Source organism: Triturus cristatus, chromosome 10 (assembly GCF_964204655.1).
Source record: "Triturus cristatus chromosome 10, aTriCri1.1, whole genome shotgun sequence".
NCBI classification, from domain to species: domain Eukaryota; kingdom Metazoa; phylum Chordata; class Amphibia; order Caudata; family Salamandridae; genus Triturus; species Triturus cristatus.
The window spans coordinates 803,844,606-803,866,557 of NC_140593.1; the positions used below are offsets into that span (position 1 = coordinate 803,844,606).

A 21,952-nucleotide genomic window follows, 5' to 3' on the forward strand; every position below is an offset into this window, starting at 1 on the left:
AATAAATGTTCTCTCCAAATCCCTTTTTTAAAGCATTGCAAATATTATTGTCGTTTGAAGCCCGGTTTCGTGAGCAAACTTACTTAGCATATTTAATTAAAGTAGCAGATCTCTTTATAGGCTCTATGGGACTGTTTGAGGTGCAAACTTTTCTTTAGAAAAAATCTGTATTCGTTAATAAACATGAATATTTTTTCTATGAAACCAAGACCGTCCCTGACTTTTGGAACCGGGTCTTGAGATGCTGCAGTAGTTTCACTGGCAGAGAAGAGGTCTGTTGTGTGTCAGTGGGAAAGAGTGAAATACCCTTTGCCCCCAAGGGTCTGGCACCAGCTGTAATGCAATTAGGCTGGCGACCACATACATTCTCACACACAATAAATCTTTCAGCCATTCTCTCACATTTGCCTCCCCCTTACAGCTGTCCATACTGCTCCAGCGCAGCCCAGCTCATCATAGCAATCAGGCTGCACCCGAGGAGTTGTATATAGTTTATAGCCCTGCTAGCTGTTGGCTGCCGGGCAAAGCAGGGGGTTGTGACCTCAAGCCACCTTCATATACCAGGCTTCGAAGTTGCACTCACCCTCGGATGTCCCATACCAAATGCCAGTTTGAATGCGCAACTGGAAAATTTCCCACAAACCTTTACATTATCATATTACAGCGCACTCCAAATGTACTTATGGTCAGGAAAATTCGCTCACCAGCTGGTTCTTGAATGGGTTGGGGCATAATCCTCTGCCCGTCTTAAATTAAATGCGTCAAAAAGCCACAGGCTTTGAAAGGGCAGTTATTACATTTTAAAGTTCTTCTAGGTCATGGCAAAATTTTAAGCTATTGCCATTGTTCATGACAATGCCTTTTTAATCTATTTTATAAAACAAACACATAAAGTCATGCCATTATCATTTACAATGACAATAGCTAGTGTTGCATTATTAATAGCAATGCCAACTGCTCACACTTTCCTAATGCGAGACCTATTGCATTGCAAATGCTTGCTTTAACTTTGCTTCCAGAGTAGGGGGGGAAACCAATAGGGGCCATTTTAAAGATTTATAAAGCGAAATGCATTTCAAAGGTTAGTTATGGGAGCGAGATATGGGGTTACATCGGTCTGGAGGGTCTGCAAGCTGCTGAAAATTCCTTTTTAAGACGGGCCCTTTCAGTACCGCAAAGTACCCCATCCTATGTTGTGCATGAAGAATTGGGGATGCCCTTTCTCTCAGATGAATTGGCCTTTCGCCCATTAGCATTGTGGTTAAAGATCTGGGCTAAGCAAGATAACGCATTTAGTAAAGCTATTTTAAAGGACTGTCTCTTCCTTGACTATGTCAAGCGCATTAGATGGCTCCAGTATATAAGAACAGGCCTTTCTAGGCTAGGTAGGGTAGAACAATTTGATAACCCTGAGCTCATATGCAAGCGGGACTTTGCCTGGGCTAAAGAGCGTTTATCAAAAGGAGCTGTTGTGACAGAGGGTAAATAGAGCTGTGTAAGTCCAGTGTGCGTAGGTGCATTGTGTTAAAAACCGTACCAACCACTGAACCATACCTCTTAGGGCTTAAAAGCATTTATGACCGCTTCCTGTTGACCAGATTCCAGATTAATCTTTTCCATTATCTCCTGGCACAACCACGTGGCTCACATAGAGGACAGTGCCTCATACCTTGTGGCTGTGATAACCAATCTCTTCAGGACATGATGCACTTTTTAATGTTTTGTAGTTTTTATGCGGCTCTCAGAAAGTTATGTATTATCCCCATTCTTAAAAAGGCTTGTTATAGGAGAGTCAGACCAGCTTTTATCTTTTTACAACTCCTCTCCAAGGACACCGTTATGTACACGCTTACTTTTTTACGGGTTGCTGTAAGGCTTAGGTCAAGCTGTGACGAATCTTGACTTTTGATCTCATGAATTTTAACCCTGGATGTACTGTAGTGTGATTTTGTATTTTGGTGACGTTTTACAATGTTTGTTTGACTGTTATGGTTTTATCTGTGAAACCGAATATAGTGTTGATGATAATGAACAAACATCTTTTTAAACTGGAAGTGTGGCTGTTGTTGGTGTGAAGCAGAGTACTTTAAGCTGAATGCTTGTCTGGCTGTCTCAAGATTCATTAAAGACATTAGTCTTGTTTCAGTGGCAACGTGGATAGGTTTAAACGGTCCTGAAATATTCTTTTTCAGGTGTACTCTGTGTGTGTGTAAATACATTTCTTGTAAGGAGGCAGATTCTTTGTAAGGAGCGACGCGCGAGAAATGCAGTTTTTGCTGTCCTGATCTTTTTATTCCAGTTTGTTGCTCCCTGAATTTTTTGACTGTGCTAAGATTTTATATTGCTTTTGTTTAGGCATCTGAGGACTTGCTGAAAGAGCATTACATCGCCCTTAAGGATCGGCCATTCTACAACCGCTTGGTGAAGTACATGAGCTCTGGGCCAATAATTGCTATGGTAAGTAGAAGCTGCTCGACAGGGAAAACTGAAACTGACTGTTCATCAGGAAAGTTGATGTAGCCTTGGATAGGGACAACACTTGTTTTCTGCCTTTCATTAGTACTTTTAGTCTGTTAGTGATACAGTATCGAAACTAGAAATAGACTTCTTTTCATATTGGACCCTGCTGAATGTGTGTGTATGTCAGTAACATTTTAGTAAATGAACTTGTGAAAAGAGAGAGGGTATAGAAGCAGAGGTGTATGGGACACAAATAATACAGGAGAGGAGAAAATGAAACGGCATTTGAAAAGAGTAAGCAAGTATTCGATGAGGAGGGCAAGAGGAGAAGAAAGAAGAAGCAACAGAGACAGGTATGAGTGTGCAGGGATTAGATTGGGAAGTGGGGGAGAAAAACAGCATGGGATGAGGGATTTTTGTAATGAAGAGAGGGCAGAGATGGGCAAAGAGAAACAGGTGTTCTGGCCACCTGGACGGTTAAGGGGCCAGGAACTGGCAGGACCCAGTTAAACAAAGCATCGTTAGTCAAACATACTCCTCTTTGGCTGTGGCCTGTGCAAGTATGTGTATATAGATCTATCCAGAGCCCCAACATCCGAGCTATTCATGTCTGCCTTGATTCTTGATGTTGAAAGAGATGGAGTTATAGAGCAAGAATGAGAGTGACAGAGACTGACTGCTTATCCCATGCAGGCATTATGGTCATCCATGACATGGCCCTAATTGCTAAAGGACAGCGTGGCAGGACCATGGTAAAACAGGCCTGCTTCTCTGTAAAAGGAGCCGGAGACATGTGAGTGACATAATGAAGAGCTGACATGTCTTTGGTGGCCCCATCGGACTTTCAAACCTGTAGGAAAGGGCACCTTTTTTACATGGTCACCCCCCCCCCCCCTCCCCATTTTTCGACATGGTCACCCCCACTTTCTGCCTGGTAAATTATGTGATTTCGACTGAAAATGCACTAGGTTCCTGCTAACCTGGTCCGCAGTGCCAGAGCTCTTTCCCAAATCTGTACAATTGTTCCCCCCAATTGGCAAAACCTTTAGCACCCTCTGTAAGTCCATAGTAAATTATACCCTGATACCTAGGGCCAGAGGTACTAAAGAAGGTCCCTAAAGGCTGAAGCACAAATTTTGCCACCGTAAGGGACCCCTCATAAAGCACACTTAGAACTGCCATTGCAGACTGCGTGTCTTGGTGCAGACAAACATGAAAGCACAACATGTCACACATCCCTGTGTGCCATGTCCCTAACGCTACATGTAATATTTGTAAGTCATCCTGACAGCCCTAGAGCAGGGTGTTGAATATTACATGTGAGAGCATACCTGCATGAGCTGATATGATCCTGTGCTGGTCAGTCCTATTACTGGCAGTACAAGTGTCTAGAGAAGCCATGTTGAGACATGTGCTGGATGCTGTTGAAAACGAGTTGCCTAGCTACATGATGGTTTCGCTGAAAATAGGGATGTTTGCTATCAAACATCTCATAGTGATAAACCCACACTGATGCCAGTGTTGGATTTACCAATACATGAACCGAGTGGGCACCTTAGAGGTGCCCCCTGAAAACCTACCATCCTCTGGTAACCTTGCTGACTGGTTTCTTCCAGCCTGCCTCCTGAGATGCTGTTCTGACTTCCTATGGTGAGAGCCTTGCTCTCAGGAGACCCAGAACAAAAGCCTGCCCGGAAGAGAGTGTAACACTCTCTCCCGCAGAATGACCTGCTGATTAGCTTCCTTGGGTCGGCAAGCTTCAAAGAGCTGCTGCCTTTATAATGTGAATCTGACTCCCTCACAGGAGAGGAAGCCCCCCCCCCTATGTCCAGGTCCCCCTTGGCACCTGGACAGGTGGGAAAATTAGCTGGTCAGGTAGGTGTGCCACCTCAAGGCTAGTACCACTCTGAAGTTGGGCTACTGTGAGGTTGAGACGATATTTCAGAAGTACCCATCTTTCTGATGCCACTTCGCACAGTAAGTGGTCATATAGGGGATGTAGTGAGCCCAAGGGTCAGTAGCCCATTGGCTACTACTCCCACACTCCCCTAACAACTCTAAAAGCACTTGGGGGAGCCCCCGACACCAGAGGAGCAGATCCTGATGACCTACGAAGAAGGAGACAAAGAACTGCAAAAGCAGAAGACTGAAGAGAGCACCTGACTTGGCCCCAGCCTTGTCCTTCCTGCTGTTCTTTGTTGAAACTGTGCCAAAGATGACACATCCTGCAGCTGTGTGCCTCCAAAACCTGGGAGGACTGCCTGCCTTCAATAAAGACCAAGACCCCCCCGAAGAACGCAGAACTGTTCCCTGTATCCTGCAGAAACCCCAAAAGAAAAGGCTCTGAGGCCTCCAGAACTGCCAAAACCCAACACCTGAAGCCACCACTGCACCCTTCGCCTCCAGCCTTAGTTAAAGTGGGCCATCTGTGTCAACAAGGTCCCCCAGCATTCCAGAGCTCAAGTCCTTCATGGTTTCATCCCTCGTGGACTCCCGGACGTTGCCTGCACCATCTGGAAGCTGGCCCCCTAGATTGCGACTGCTCCCAATAAGAAAACCTGATGCCTAAAGACACCTCTGCATCCGACACCCCAGGGCTGTGGAGAAGCGGGCCCCCAGGTGTCCCTACATCCCGAGCATCGCAAGACATGTGTCCCGACTGACCTTCCAGCCAGAACCTGCTGCCTCTTTTCGCAGTGACCGATCTCTATAGAAACCTATTGGTCTACCGATGATGTTTTGTACCCTGCACCCGCCGCTATCGTGCCGCTGGTGGTGTGCTGCTGGTGCTGCCTTGGACATTGTCCACCACTCACTTTACTTCCTGGATGTTGGTCTTGTAAGTCGCTGTACTGTACCTGTTTGCAGAGCTTGTTCTTCCTTCCATGGGAGACATTGTAGAACTCAGAAATTGCAGTGTCCTCTTTTTAAAGTGAAAAGAGCTTATAATAAAAAACTTACTTACCTGAATGATTTTTCTCTTAAGTCTAAACATATATAATGATACTTGCTATTTTTATAAATTGGTGTGGATCTCCTTCTTGAGTCGTGTGTGTCTCTTATTAATCATTGTATGTATTTGCAAATGTCTTGCGCTCCTCGATGCCTAAGGTTGCACGGCCACACTATCCCCCTAATAGAGCACTTCGGGATTGCACAGCAAGCTCCTGTCCACTCATAAGGGAACTCCTTGACTCTTTACACGGTATATCAGGTTCTTGATATATCACATAAAGAGCCAGCTTCCTAAAAAACCCAAGTGCCTGTTTGTTCCCCTCAATGCCTTCGTCTACATGGCCCTCCTTGCAACCATCGCTAGAAACCACGGGCTCAACATCGTCTCCTACGCCGATGACACCCAGCTCATCCTCTCCCTCAACAAGGAACCCGACATTACCAGGCACAACTTCCAACAAGGAATGAAAGCCGCCGCTACCTGGATGAAGAACAGCTTCCTGAAACTCAATTCAGAGAAAACAGAAGTCCTCCTCCTCGGCTCCACCCCCTCCGCATGGGATGACCCCCCCCCACCTTGGAAACCCACCCACCACGACACCACACTCATAACCTCTGCATCATCTTGGACTCATCGCTCACTATGAATTGCCAGATCTACGCAGTCTCCTCCGCATGCTTCAACACCCTCCGCATACTACGTAAAACAATCAAGTGGATCCCCTCCGACTTCAGGAAAACGGTCACTCATGGCCTCATCACCAGCAGACTGGACTGCGCCAACACCCTTATGCCTACGGCACCACAACACACCCCTTCTCCTCGAGGACGCTGCATGACTTGGTTAGATATACCACGCTGATCACATGGACACTGATGGTCTTAATTCCAAGGCGATTCTCCGACCGGGTGCATGCCTGAAGGCCACTGGTGCCGCCATATCCTACTTGCCGATCAGGGCCTCCGGCTACACTATACTATCCATACTCATGGATAAGGTTGACATTTGGTGATAATGTACTGTGTGATAGTTGTTACTGCTGTAATCTGCACTTGTATTCTTTCTGAACCCCTTTTTACTGTCATTTGCATTACAGGGTTGAATCCCTTGAGTATAGTTTATTTATTTTCCGTGCATCTTGGTGGCAGTCAGGAGCGCAACACCCTTGGGCTCAAAGGGCTTTGTGTCCCCGATCTGCATTTATCTGGGAGGGACAGCATGGGTGCATTTCACCTACCACCATCATCACTGGTTATGATTGCCCCCTCCTCAAACATCCTGGACGGCAGAATACTGGTTGGAGGCAAGCATACTGCACTAGACACCCCACTGCCAACATCATTTTATGACCTAATAGATGGAAGGTGACGTGAAAAGAGAATTTAAGAAAGAAAAAAGAGAGGCTGAGATGAGGAAATTACAGATGTAGAGTGACCTTTACACCAGTTGGCACAACTCCTTTAAGGCCACTTCTTGTGATAGGCCAGGGGTAGTAGGGTAAGGCAGGGCGTAGGTTAGGCCTGTACTCCAGAAAGGCCAAAGATGATGGAAAAGTTACTGCGTCTTCAGGGGAAATTGACCTGTGACTGACTCTTTCCCATGCCTGCCTGACTATCAAAGTCACAGACATGTTTTCAGAGAGAAGATGCTTAATTTTTGTGTAGTGCCACTCTTGTCACCTCAGAAGCAGTTTAGGAGGAATAGAGAATGAAGGTAAGGAGAAGTGGCGTTTATTAGAGGCGTGTGTGACCATGGGCCCTAGAGACACCTGTAAGGTTATAATCCGACCGTTTCCATCACTGTGACCTTCCCTTAAAAAAGAGGATAACCTTGAAAAACCTTGGAGAAGGAGGAATGTATTCGATTATGTTGAATTAAAATGTGACCTTGGTGACGGTAGGTAGACTGCAGTGGGTACATAGGTGGAGGGAACAGGTTTGTCTTCAAACATCTTCAGGCTCTAAAAGAGGAATTCGTCCCACCTCAGGTGCTGGAAATGCAGGGGGTTGCACCTTGTACTTTTAGAGATGTACCACCAACACGCTTGTGAGATTTGTGTATCCTGTAAATTGAGAGAAGGTTGAGGAAAGCAGGGCAAGTTTGTTAGGCTGCAATACTTTTACGTCGTAGTTTGAAGTGTAATTGTGCAGCTTTTTAAATGTTAGCTCCAGTGGGAATTGCTACTTTTTGGTAATGGAAGTTGTGGATCAGTCCCACAGCACAAGCTTCTTTTCAGGGGTTTTTGATCCTTATTTGTATAAAGGTTATTTCAACTTATAGCATTGATGAGCGACCCGTGGGTGAGCTGGTTTTTTAATAGTTTGATATACACTCTGCGTAACATGTTTCAGATTGATGTACTGTTTGATCACTTCGCTGGTCCAATTTTTTATTTGTCGGGGGCTTAAAATTATACCCGATTAGGTTGACAGTCAATCTCTGGTCTTTATTTGGTGCAATGAGAGATGATCTGTGATCACAGCTTTTGTCTGGCTTTAATCAGTCAAATTGTTCTGAAGTCAAGGCACCAAACATTGTGATTTGTTACTGTCTTGTTTTCCCCACTAACCTGGAGCTTTGATCTCGAACTCCATCCTGCTGCTTTCAAACGCAAGTTTGTTATCTATGAAGACCCCCAACTCTAGCCTCTTCTCTTGTTTTCTCTTCCTGTAAACCTGATACCGCACAGGTTTGGCAGGGGCTTGACGTGGTGAAGACGGCCCGCACCATGATTGGAGAAACCAACCCTGCTGACTCTCTGCCAGGGACGATTCGAGGGGACCTGTGTGTGGATGTTGGAAGGTGAGAACACGCTTTAATGTGTACTTGAACCACATAGCGTACAACTCTGAAGGGAGAGTCTAAGGGCTCTGCTAGTCTAGTTTGTTAAAAATACCAGTAGCCCTCTAGAGAGAAACAGACACCCAGGTGGTAAGAACATCAGACCCAGAAATTGTATTAAGTGCCTGCAACAGGAATATGTGGAAAATCTGCCCTGGTTACAGTGTGTTTGGAATTAAGGTTTTTCGATTGAAGGATGAAGTTATCCCTATTATTTTTTAGGTATTCATTACAGTTATATGACTTCCATGGGACACAATCTTTTGTTATGTTTGACTTAGTAAAGCACAACTTATACACTTATGGGACTTCTTGCTGCTCAAAGCCAACTAACCAAAAGGCACAACTAGATGAATCGAAACCATCTGAAACAATTGCGTTTTCAGTATGTTGCAGAACCTCAGATGATTTACTTCTAATCTTTGATTTACGGGTAGGTCATTCTAAGCGCTAGCAGTCAGAAATGAAAAAAAACACACACACTGCATCTAGATTTAATTTTAACCTTCAGGATTGTGACTGACTAGGGGCTTTCAGATTTTAGGGTGCTTCTCAGAGTCTGATTTTGTCTGTGAAGAAAGCTTGTATCATCCTATATCGTGTTGTGTTACCATGCACAGGGAGTTTAAGAAGACCCGCGTCTTTAGAGGATGCCAGTGAAGCGCTGCTAAAGCTGTTCAGATATTTTTTCTTTTCTGTAAGTGCATCAAGACTGTGGTCCTGGATGTTGTAGTTTCTCAAGTCTTGGTAATAAGTAATCTAGTATTCCTAGGAATGATCAAATTATGATTCAATCAAAGTGAGGCATGAAGCCACTAATTGAAGCTGATAAAAAAGGACATGTGTGATTATTATCAAGGGGAGCAAGGATTCCTTAACTATCTTTGTACCTTGAGTTTTAAAAGCCAGAGCCTAGTCTTTCCAGACAACAAGATTTTTCAGAAGGGCTGCTGGTTCTGGACTGCCTATCATTATTGCTGTTCACACCTTAACCAGGAGTCGTGTTCATATATTATATTCCCGCTAGAGACAGGTTTGAAATACTGGTCTCAGTACTGGAGGCCGATGGTTGAGTACATGACCCTGTTAGGAAGTCTACTTAGAAAGAAGTGAAGATAGGAGTTTTAAGAAATGGGCAACTCCTAGGAAATAAGAGAGGTGGACCCTAGACAATTTATCTAAACTTGAATTGTAATCGATTGTGCATTTGTTGAGAAGTAATTAAGAAAGAAATGGCCCAAGATCTAGACTTGATAGTATTGTAAAATGGGTGTGGCCTTTTTAAACTGGAGGTACAGCCACTAGTTGCACACAACAAATGGAATAGTTAATGGCTCGATCTGGTTCACACCCAGTGAGTGGAAGTGGAGCCTGATGATGAGATAATGCACAAGAGAAACAGAAGAGTGAGGTGTACACCTCATGGATATTACTGGTGAGACAATTGAATGAGAAAAGCCTTTTATCCTCGTTTGAAAAGAAGCAGTTGATCAAACATATTTTTCTGTTTGGGGGTGATGAATAGAAATTCAGTTTTCTCACGAGTACAAAGAAATTGCTTGACATCTAGTGTTTGATTGAGAGGGGCAGAAGCAAAGACTGAGGTCATGCTTGAAAGAGGAGGGTTTTAGGTAGAATCTGCATGTTGATGGATGAAGCCTCTTAACCCCTAAAGTTAGAAGATGACTTGTTCATTGTACTTGTTCAGATATATGAAAATAAGGCATCATATTCCCCACCCACATCACTGTTGAAATGTATAGCTAGCACATACAAAGAAAACAGATAAGAATGACAAAACTGTTAAACTAACACCTGAAGAAAAAATTCTAGGAATACCCACATCTTGCAACCACACTGCACTAGGAGTTTCACCTCAAAACTCGGTCAAGAGATTTTCAGGTCACCAAAGATTTTATTTCCTCTTGTAAGGTGAACAGAGTAGGTCTTGATGATAGTCAGGCTGAGATCAAACCTGAAAAAGATAGTGCGCAAAAAGAATATTAATACAGGGACTCTCAAGGCCAATCAATCTGTCTTCATTAAAGAGTAGCTTGAACTTTCAGCTGCTCATTTCTTCCATCAGGGTTTTGTGCTGCAGAGTAGTGTTTTTTCGTCTTCTGAGGCCCGAGGATCCATCTTGAATGAGGACACTCATTAGGCCTTCCTTGCTTAAGTTTCTCTTCTTCCTCCTCTGATATGACCAGGGTTCTCATTGCCTCTGAGGAGGAAGTCAGTTCCACTGTTTTTACACTAAGCATGAAGATGTGCTTAATTTGGAATAGTCAATGACACGGGATCTTTTCTTGGAGGGAGGCTGTTAAATCTTTCATCTTGATTTGGCCAGTTGTGATGGGTTCTCGATTTGAGACAAGCTTGTTTTGGACACTCAGAAAAGCTGACTGCATGATGTGTTCTTTCAGCTTGTCATGGTGTCCCAATATCAGGACCTCTGGAGAAAGATTAGTCTTTTGCTTTTAATCTGTTTAGACACAATGGACGACCATTGATTCACTATCACGCCCAGTTTGTTCTTGTCCTTCAAAACCTTGGCAAAGAGGATCAGAATGTACGTTATTAGGTTATCATTGTGGACTGAGGGTGAGTCTCCCCTCATTTCAATGTTGTTGTAGCTAGACATTTTTCCACTGTCTTCCAGCTTTGTAGCGAGTACAGTCTGCTCCTCCGCCATAGCTTGTAAACAAAGCCTTAACTTCTCCTGATCACTTGTTCTCAGGGCTCAGTTGCCTGCAGGGCATCAATCGTATGTTGGACATCTAGGAGATTTTCTTTTATCATTTTTCATTGATTTTTTTCTTATTCTGGTGAACTCATTCTTGTATGAGCCAATTATAATACATAAAAACATGCTGAATGTCACCTTTCCAGACTGGTGTTTGTCCTGCACATCTGATGAAATCACCTCTTCCTTGTCCTCATGTTTTGCTCTTTTTACTGCTGGCTGTCCACTGTGGATTTGATGCCTTCGACAGCTACTTGGGAATGAAAATCCACAGGTCCTATCTTCAAAACTCTAGGCCTGATGGGAAACTTCAAAACAGTGTGTCAAAGTACATGAGAGTATCTTATCTATAGAATATTGTGGCTGAAACTCTCCCCATATCACCCAAGTGGCAGGGTATGAAACATTTCTGACCTTCAACTCCTTCTTTTATTTGTTTGTTATGTTATTGGCATTTCTCTACCACTTTGAACTATTGTTGTGACTTTCTCCAACTCAACACCTTTACATGTAGAAAGAGCCATGTTGATGGTGAATGTTGTTAGTTGGTAATTAACTGGGCTTGTTTAGCAGAAAGTTTGTTTAGCGTTTGGTTTAGAAGAATGTTACTTGTTGATAGCCAAGCTCATTCTGTTGGATACTCTTTAATACAGCCAGCGTCATCACCATTTCGATTTTCTCAGGTGCCTGACTAGATCACAGCATTTTTCAGTCGTAACTGTGTGGTAGCATAGTTCCACCTCCGGAAGTGATGACACAGAGCCACATATACTCAACATCTCTGTATGCTGATGTCAGTTTATTTATCCATAACTTCCATGCCCGCAGAAGCAGGGCGACTAACAATTTAGGATGTTGACACTAAATAATCTCTAGCTTGGACTCATTATCTACCTGAATTCCACTCAGCAGAATGGGGCGGCCAGTGGATTGTGAGGAATCGGTGGTTATAGTGTCCACCAGAAAGAGTGTTAAGGAAGGTAAGTAAGTATTTGTTCTTCTGATGGATACTTCTAACCGCATATTCCATACCTTTTGAATATGTACTAAAGCAGCAAGCTCCCTAAGGTGGTGGGTCTAAGGAGTGGACTTTACAGCAGAACGTTCTACAGGACCGAGCAAGCAAAATCAACAAATCAGCTGACCTGTGAATCAATACATTAGTGTTCGATGTAGTTATGGACTGACACCCGTTTAGCATCATGGCAGATGTCCAACACAGGGCACTTTTAGCCAGGCCATGGTAGCCTGTTTTAATGAGCACAAAGGCACACAGGAGAATCCTTTTTCTCCAGAGCATAGCACATATGAATACAAAGGACAATCCACATTGATAAGGGCCATTTCTTGGCTGCCTTTCCTTTGATTGCACTGGCGAATCTGTTCGAGTTGATATTCCACCCAGAGCTCCTTCATCCTGTCTGTGTTTAATGTACTATGTGAGAGCCAGGCTAGGATCAAACTGGTGTAGGCTCTCCTCCCCCTTAAAGGATTATGGCAAAGAGAAGAACACAGGGAGCGAGATGGACTGCCCCACCTGAAAAGACACCACCACCTTCGGCAGAAAGGACGCTTTAGTTCTAAAGCACCAATTTGTCCATGGTATATGGCGGATAAACAAAACAAAGCATAAAATTCACAGATACAGCTTGGAGAGAAAATATATGTAAAAGGCTTTTTATCAAAAACATCAAAAAAGGTGACTTTATTAATATGCATTGCATCAGCAAAAAAGCATTGCCAAAACTAATGGGTTGTACAAGTGAGACCTATTGGCTTTGCCAGTGCTTGTTATGTTCATGTTTCTAGGGTGTAAGTTGGTGTGATGTCTGACAGTGCTGTCAAGTTAGCAGTCATCGCCAACAGAATAGCTTTGGTGCTGCTTTGCACACATGTAGGTGAAAAATGTCTGTGTAGCATGTGGTGTCTGAGTATGAGATCGAAACAATTATGTGTAGTGGTATTGTTGGGAATAGTTTAACATTCTGATGAAAACCAACGTATAATGAAGTGTGTTTGGGTGTCTGGGTAAGGACTGTCTATAACTTATTACTTTTTAGGGTTGTGTGGTCAGTTTCGGGTGATGATGATAGTTTGATAAAAACTAGATATTCTTCAAAAATTGAGTTGCTTTATCATTTGTGTGATATTGAGAGAAGCAGTATAGGCAGGCAAGTGAACCTCATTTGTTTCCTTAGGGTCACACATATAGTAAGACAAGAAGAAACAGATTAAGCAATTATTAAAAATATTATCTGTTGTACAAATTATGTTGCACACTTTATTGAATAGATACTTAGGGCCTTATTTAACTCCTGGTGGATGGCCCACGGGTCCGACAGGGCAATGGAGTAAAATATTTGTTGCCCTGGTGGAAGACCATCCTTCCACCAGTTCAATTTATAAATGACTACCTAGCTGACGGTCATTTATAAAGGCATTGGCAGGAACTTTGGTTCCTGTCAATGCATTTTACTGTTTGCTGCAGGGCTGTGTTGGAAGTATGCAGCCCTGCAGCAAACAGATTTTTTTTTTTCGTTTCAAAAAGAAAATCTCGAAACTGGATTTTCTATTTGAAAAGAGAAACTTGCTACATTCGTCAATTTTCTTTTTTTTTATAGTCAAAGTAGGTTAGGGAATTGTTTTGACTAATAATTGACTTACCAACTACATAGCATGCTTTGTAAACTAGATATTTATTACAGTCAATCATCTAAACCTTGCCAGTGGAAATTAATAGTTTAAGTCTTTTAATGAGGTTTATACATAGTCTGTGTTGTTGTCTGTTAGTGAAGAGACGTGTTATGTGATTTAGGGAGTTGTTTTGTTGTAAGAGGTGTTGTCTGGTTTTGCTGGAAGTAGGCTGTGTTTTTTATGTTTTTTAGTAGTCTTGGATGTGGTTGATGGTATTGTTGGCTAAGGTTTGGAGCTGCATTCTTGGTACGCTTGGTGTTTTATTGTTGGTAATGTCTACATCTTCCAGTGATTCTCCTTGTACAACTTTCCTGTGTTTTTTTTTTATTTAAACATCTATTTATTAAGTACAACTTTCCTGGTTAAGAGGATTTTCAGGTATGGAATGCACATCAAATTTCGGGCTGTGAATCCACACTTACGTCTGTTGTGGTCTTCCTAACTCTGAGTGTGTCAGGTAAAAGGTATGTTTTTGTTGATTTCCTTAGGCTTTTGTACAGTGGAAGTAATAGAATATTTGTGCGGTGTTGTTGATGAGAATGAAGTCATAAGAGGGAGCAGTCTGAAATTCGAAGGTTGAAGTATGAGTAATGGAGAGTGATATTAGTCCTGCCTGCAAATACTATGGATTGAAGGTAAAGCTGTGAAGAGTGGGTTTATATTTTGTGTTTAGATTAACATAAAAATAGTATCAGTAGTCAAATCTGATCTTTACTGCAGGAGACTAAGATTCAGTGTAACCTTTGGGCCTGGATTTGTAGGCTGGGTGAGGTTGCTCTATGAGGGGCCTCTTGCTAGCGTCGTGGTGAACGGGCGGGCGTCTGCACCGTTCGAGCTCGGGAGAGGCACCCGGCAGGGCTGTCCCCTGTCGCCGTTGTTGTTCGCCCTTGCCCTTGAGCCGTTGGCGGCGTGGATACGATGGCACCCGGATATACGTGGGCTTCGTTGGTCGCCTGACCACGAAGACCGTATTTTACTCTACGCCGACGATATTCTGCTTTACCTCGCCTCGCCTAAGAAATCTCTGATAGTGGTTTGTGACGTCTTGACTTCTTTCGGTAGGAACTCTGGTCTTGTCATCAACTGGGGGAAGTCATACTTGTATGTCCTGTGTGGGGATGTCCCGCCTGTCTCGCGCAACTGTTCGATCCAGATAACCCGGCAGGGCTTTTTGTATTTGGGGATCTATATTTCCACCGACCCCATTTTACGATACGAGAAGAACTTGCTCCCTCCCTTGGCACGTCTGCGACGGGACGTGGCGGGCTGGTGGCGGTTGCCGCTTTCCCCCCTTGGCCGTGCCGCCCTGTTTAAAATGATGTCTCTTCCCCGTTTCCTCTATGCCCTGCAGAATACCCTTGACTTGGTCCCGGCCAGTTATTTCCGTGAGGTCGAAAGCCACCAGCGCGCGCTATTGTGGGAAGGGCGTCCACGCATAGCGATTGCTAAGTTGACGCTTCCGTGGTATGACGGGGTGTTCTGCTTGGGTTGTCGGATCAGATAGAACCCGCTCAACAGAGCCTCTCTAACCCAGCCAGAACGTTACCCCCTCCCTAGGGCCTATTCACAATAAGTAACCACATATATATATACCACCTAAGGACGGGGAATTCCTACTATATATATATACCAAGACCTACAAGTGGCGGCCTCGCGGTCCCAAGTGGACCCAGGACTTCCTACCCAGACGGCAGCCTCAGCCTCGCGGTCCTAAATGGACCCAGGACTTCCTACCCAGACGGCAGCCTCAGCCTCGCGGTCCTAGATGGACCCAGGACTTCCTACCCAGACGGCAGCCTCAGCCTCGCGGTCCCAGATGGACCCAGGACTTCCTACCCAGACGGCAGCCTCAGCCTCGCGGTCCTAGATGGACCCAGGACTTCCTACCCAGACGGCAGCCTCAGCCTCGCGGTCCTAGATGGACCCAGGACTTCCTACCCAGACGGCAGCCTCAGCCTCGCGGTCCTAAATGGACCCAGGACTTCCTACCCAGACGGCAGCCTCAGCCTCGCGGTCCTAGATGGACCCAGGACTTCCTACCCAGACGGCAGCCTCAGCCTCGCGGTCCTAGATGGACCCAGGACTTCCTACCCAGATGGCAGCCTCAGCACGAGTTCATCCTATAATCACCATAACATACAACAAGGGAATCAGTGTTACTATTTATCAGATCACACAAGAACTGCCAGTTTGAGCACAACCTGTTCTCTGGTTCGAGGGGCTCCTCTCTCCCTTATTCAGTTACCACTTACCTGATCAGGGTTAACATCTGTTCATGTCAAGTCACAGCTGACTAGAAGAATAGGCTACCCTCTTATACAAGAACACGCAGCACATGTCGATTCACTACAAACTGACTTTATTAAATATATATATATATCATATACGCAAGCACATAACAGTACAGTGTGACACATAACCTGTAAAGAAAAGTGAAAGATTAGGTTGTACACTCTAATAAGAAAGGGGTCGACATCACCTTGGTTGTATGTAGCCTGCACTCAATGGTCATCTAGGTTCCCTTCTCGTCTGTGCCTCGGCTTCGCCTGGAAGTCACACCTCCGCAGTCACGGATCTACTCCCTTCTCCTTTTCCGAGTCACTGGGACCTCTTCCTCATCGGCTACTCTCTTCTCTTTGGCTATTCTGTTAGAAGAATATCTATCTCTCGGTTTTTTCTCCACCTTCAAGTTTGTCATCTGTCTTCCCTGGAATAAGTAGTAGCTTTACTGCTGACGGCCAGGTGCCGCCTACGAACTAAAAGCAAGTGCCAGTATCTGCCTCAGACTTTCACTAATATAGAGGTGCATTTTCTCATGGAAAATTCCAGCCCGTAACCTGCCGCCCACCAAATTCTTGTACCTCCCCGTGCCAAGGACACGTTCCCAGCCGGCCGGCCTGATGTAGTGTCTTCGGCATGAAGAAAAATACAATCCTTCGATAAGGGCCGGCCTGAACCGGTTCTCTCCAAGCGAATAACACCTCCTAACTAAAACACTGCCTATGACCTAGAAGCATCCCAAGCTGCCGGAGCAGGAAGAAAGATGGAGTCTCTCCCGTTTGAGGCCTACCAGGCCTGAATTCAGCACGGCTCCATGAAATACCCTCACTACAGAATAAATTACCCCTAATACTAACAAATCTATCCCCTAGGATATGTGTGCAAACCCTGATCTATGGGGAAGAACACAGGATCATGTCGAAGTGCCTAATAAATAGGCTCTATACACTACTCTAACCCTTAGACTTGGATGGAAAGAGACTGAAGTCACATTAGTTCCCCTTTAACACAGAAAGGCTGGGAAAAATCGAGCAGTACATTTCACCCTTGACTTCAGTCTATTATACATTCATTACACAGAACTAACATCGGTGGAAGAATAATATGAAACAAAGCTAACTGATCTATGTCTAGTACCGAGTGTACAGAATTGAAGGAGTGAAGGAATACACTGAATAAAACAACAGATAGAAATCAAAATAGCAACAGTAATCAGAATACCTCCTAATGTTTGACGTAGCATATGTACATCAGGCAACCAATTAAAGAGCCAGTCAAACCATCCCTGGTCAATGTGTTTTCTAACTTCTTCCGTTAAGTCACGTGACTTGTCAATATGTGCGCGAATGGATTGTGTATGATCAGACAAGTTAAAACAACAGAGACCCTCAAAATCAGAACAGTCATGTCCATGTTTAAGCAAAAGATAATCAATGGCCGCTCTATTTTGCAAAATGGCCCTACGTTCACCCTGGGCGTCTAATAGCATGTCAGACAGGACTGTAGAAGTATGATTAATGGACTTCACCATCCAGCAGGCCATTTTCCCAATAGATTTGGCATTATAAACTGCCAAAGCAGGAACACCAATAATTGAAATAGCCAGGCTAAGGTATTCAGACTTGGAATATAAATGTAAAGATGAGTCACAATCCTCCTGTAACATCACAGTATCTCGAATCACACGAGAGTTGGCATTCGGATGTGATGAAAACATTAACAAGCTCAGCCTAGTAATGGCACAAGGGCCTCCGGAAATGTTTGCAGGGACATATGGCCAGGAAGTATTACCACATGAGAAAAGCCATCCGGCAGGTAGTAACATCGTGCGATAATGACTGGGGGTAACTACCAAACTATTGCAAGTCATATTGTTCTGAACTGAAACACATGTGGTCGGTGTCCTTTGAAAGCACAAAGTCCGTTCATGAGCTGTAAATGAAGTGGCACCTTTCAGTTTTAGGCGTAGACATTCCGAGATCGCACTAGGATTACACGTAAGAAAGAAACATAAGTCACCTTGTGTGATATTATAAGTAACTATTTGGGACTGGATGGGGGGTTGCTCGTCTAGCATTTCAGTACATGAGGGGCAATACACATGGGTAGCGAAATCACCCAGGAGAACATTGGGGCGAGCCTTTGAAACATTGAAAATGTTGGTAAGAGTTTCCAGTGAGGCAGGGACAGCAACCAGACAGGTCGTCAAGATATCATGTACAGATCTCATCGGTGTCAAACAGAAGTGAGGGGCATCAGTCACCCTCTTAGCTAGCGATGTCCAAAAGTTCGATGATGAATCCCACGCAGCGAAGGAACGCAACACTCTAGTTCTCAGTTCATCCCGGGTTGACGGGATCCCTCCTCTCTCGTCGTACCAGCCCAAAAGGAGTCCAGTGCCGACACATCCTGCAGCAACAGTCCAAAGAATGATCTGAAAGAGAATCAAATACAGGCATTAATCATTCTCGTAAGTAACATTTGTCAGCCGGGACCGCTTCCCAGCTATCTTTCCCTGGTCTCATAACCAAAATGGTATTGTCCTGACCGGTGGCAATGACCTCTGCTTGTTCAGGGGGATTCTTAGGCGACTGCACCCAAACCCTAGCCCCAGGGTTATCCGTAGAGCCAAAACCTTTCTGGCCTCGTACAGTTAGCAAAGTTGGGGCAGCGCTTTTCATTAATGAACCACTGAAAACAGGCATAATGAGTAATTGAGCCACTCGGTCAGTGCGGTGTATCAGTAAGTCAACCTCACTGCTATTCAGCAGGAGCACCTTAATCTCTCCCTGATAATCACTGTCAATTATTCCTCCAAGCACCTGAATGCCTTTTACAGCCAGCCCCGATCTAGGGGCTATCAATCCGAAATTCCCAGGTGGTATTTGAATACCAACACCGGTAGCAATGATGACCCGATCCTTACTCTTTAAAACGGTGTCATCCATGGCATGCAAGTCTAAACCTGGGGTCGCTCTACATGGAGCCAAAGCTCCGGGAGTGATTTCCCAATACATCACAGTCTCTCTGATTTCATTAGGCATAGCCTCAACATTCGGGGGAAACAAACGCATAAGTGGAGATTCAGCATTTAGAAAAGGACGATTATTCAAAATCAATATTGCTTGGGGCAAAAAGTCTCGCCAATTTTTATACTTGTCATCTGTTAACTTACGCAGCTGATCCTTTAACAAGCCATTCAACCTCTCCACAAGACCCGAGGCCTGTGGATAGTAGGGTATATGGAATATCCATTCAATATTGTTTTCCACACAGAATTCCTGTACCAATCTTCCACGAAAATGGGATGCATTATCAGATTGAATTTGGAATGGCACACCATAATACATCATAATCAATTCTAATGTTTTAATGGTATTCAATTGGGTAGCTTGCTTACAGGGAAGGGCTACCAACAGGCCACTGTATGTATCAACAATAGTGCAAACATATTGACAATTCCCACTCATGGGAAGTGGACCGATGTAATCAATCTGCCAAATTTGAGCGGGCAGTTTCCCGCGATGTAAATGACCTTTAACAATTTGGGGCACCTTACGCTGTCTCACATGCTGACAAACGGGACAATGTAAAATAACATTTTTGATTAAATCTAGGGGAATATAAATTCCTCGATCAGCAGCCCACCTGCTAGTGGCTTTCTCTCCAAAATGTCCTGCCTTCTGGTGTGCCCATTTCGCCAATCCCGCAATATCAGAATCTTGCCTGTCCACCACTGCCTCAGCAATTTTAGATTTCTCATCTGCAATGTTATGAAAAAATTTGTCAAGAGAATCTATCGGGGTATGAGCATCCACATGGAAGATTGTAACAGTACTCTGTGGGAGCATCTCCCAAATCTCTTGCCATAACTCTTTTCCCCACAATTCTTTGGAATGTAACTTCCAATTATGGGAATGCCAAGTCGGCAACCAAACAGCCAGTCCATTGGCAGTAGACCAAGAATCGGTGAAAATATGACATGTACCAGGTAACTCTTGTTTCAAAACTTGATAAACAGCATAGAGCTCAGCAAATTGGCTGCTTTTACCTTCACCAGTTGTGCTCAGCAATTTTTGTGTGATCGGATTATAGGACACCGCCTTCCAGTGCCGTCTCGTCCCTATGAACCTCGCTGAACCATCCGTGAACCAAACATGGTTTCTGTCCGCTGCGGACAAATCATCAAAAGGCTTACCCCACTTGACAGGAGACTCCTGTACTAAAGGTACGGAACATTCACTCTCAGTCTCAGTCGACGGCGCTCGCGCCACCTGCTCATGTAAAGAGGCAACTCCTTTCGGGCCCACACGTGCCCTGTCTTGTATATACCATTTCCATTTAATCACACTCGCCTCTTGAGCATGTCCAATTCGGTGAGTTTTCGGCGAACTCAAAACCCACTGCATGATAGGAATTTCAGGACGCAAAACTATATCATGTCCCAAAGTCAATTGCTCGGTATCCACCAGAGCCCAATAACAAGCAAGTAACTGTTTCTCAAAAGGTGTATAACGCTCACCAGCATCAGGTAACTTTTTGGTCCAGAAACCTAACGGTACTCTACTCCTGCCTTGTTTCTGCCACAAACTCCAATTCGCATAAGGGCCCTGTACAGACACATTCAGATCCACGTCACCATCACGTACAGGCCATAAATCCAGAGCATGTTGAATTGCTTCTTTTGCCAGACTGAACGCATCTTGCTCCGGTTTATCCCATTCAAATGCATTCTTTTTACGCGTGACCCGGTACAAAGGGGCCAATATTTGACTCAAATGAGGAATATGCTGGCGCCAAAAACCAAACAGACCAATGAAGCTCTGGGCTTCTTTCCTATTCCTCGGAAGTGCAAAATCAAGAATCTTCTGTTTAACCTGAGGGATCACTTCACGGTGCCCTTCATGCCAATTAATACCCAAAAATTTTACAGCCTGGGACGGACCTTGCAATTTATCCGGGTTGATTTCCCAACCTTTCCCACGCAGGCACTCAATGATCCTGTCCAATTGTGTCTGAACTTCCTCTCGTGTTTCACCTTGGATCAAAACATCATCAATATAATGACATATCTGAATTTGGGGAGGAACCGGTACCTCAGCCAAATGCTCTGCCACCAGCCGGTGACATATCGTAGGACTATGCACATAGCCCTGAGGAAGACTTCTAAACGTCATCTGACGCCCGTTCCACGTAAAACTGAATTGTTCCTGACACTCAGGGGCAATTGGAATCGAAAAGAAAGCATTAGCAATATCAATGGACGCATACCATGTACCTGGATGCTTTTGGATTCTTTCAATTAGGGTAATAACATCCGGTACTGCAACAGTCAAAGAGGGCGTGTGTTTGTTCAATTCTCGATAATCAACAGTCATGCGCCAAGAGTTATCACTCTTACGTACAGGCCAAACAGGATTATTCCAAGCAGAAGTAACCGGGGTTATAACACCTGCATCCACCAACTCCTGAATAGTGGTACTAATCTCCTCATGACCACCTGGAATCCGATACTGCTTCTGACAAACCACTTTTGTCGCCTGGGGAACTTGTATGGGGGGCATTCTTAACCGACCAACCCGTATAGGCCTGGACGATATATAATGCGTGGTTCCAAATTGGTAACACCCATCATCTAAATGTAACGTCATTCCTTTCAAAATATCAATTCCAATTATGAATTCTAAGAGAGGCACCACTAGTACAGAATATTCTTTTCTAGGGATTCTACCTATTCTCATTTCAAGCAAAGTTTGAACTGCAGGAGTTTCTTTTCCACCTAATCCGGTAATTGTAAATGGCTGACCTGTAAACTTCTTTGATTTTCCATGAATAAGAGTGGCCTCCGCTCCTGTATCTACCAATGCTCGGGCCCTTTGGATATTACGATGTCTCCAATAAATATCAATATCTACATAGGGTCTATTATCTTTGTGAGCCCATCTGTGTACCGGAGCTTGACCTATTTCCTAGTCATT

General features: G+C 44.3%; 1 protein-coding gene across 1 annotated transcript in view; it reads left to right on the plus strand.

Moving 5' to 3' along the window:
• The window catches only part of NME3 (NME/NM23 nucleoside diphosphate kinase 3), a 149,327-nt gene that overhangs the window by 71,627 nt on the left and 55,748 nt on the right, over nucleotides 1-21,952 (plus strand). The window contains exons 3-4 of the mRNA XM_085628363.1: nucleotides 2,356-2,457; nucleotides 8,106-8,218. Of these exons, the coding sequence (XP_085484489.1) occupies nucleotides 2,356-2,457; nucleotides 8,106-8,218 (215 nt within the window). The remainder of the gene's footprint in view (nucleotides 1-2,355; nucleotides 2,458-8,105; nucleotides 8,219-21,952) is intronic.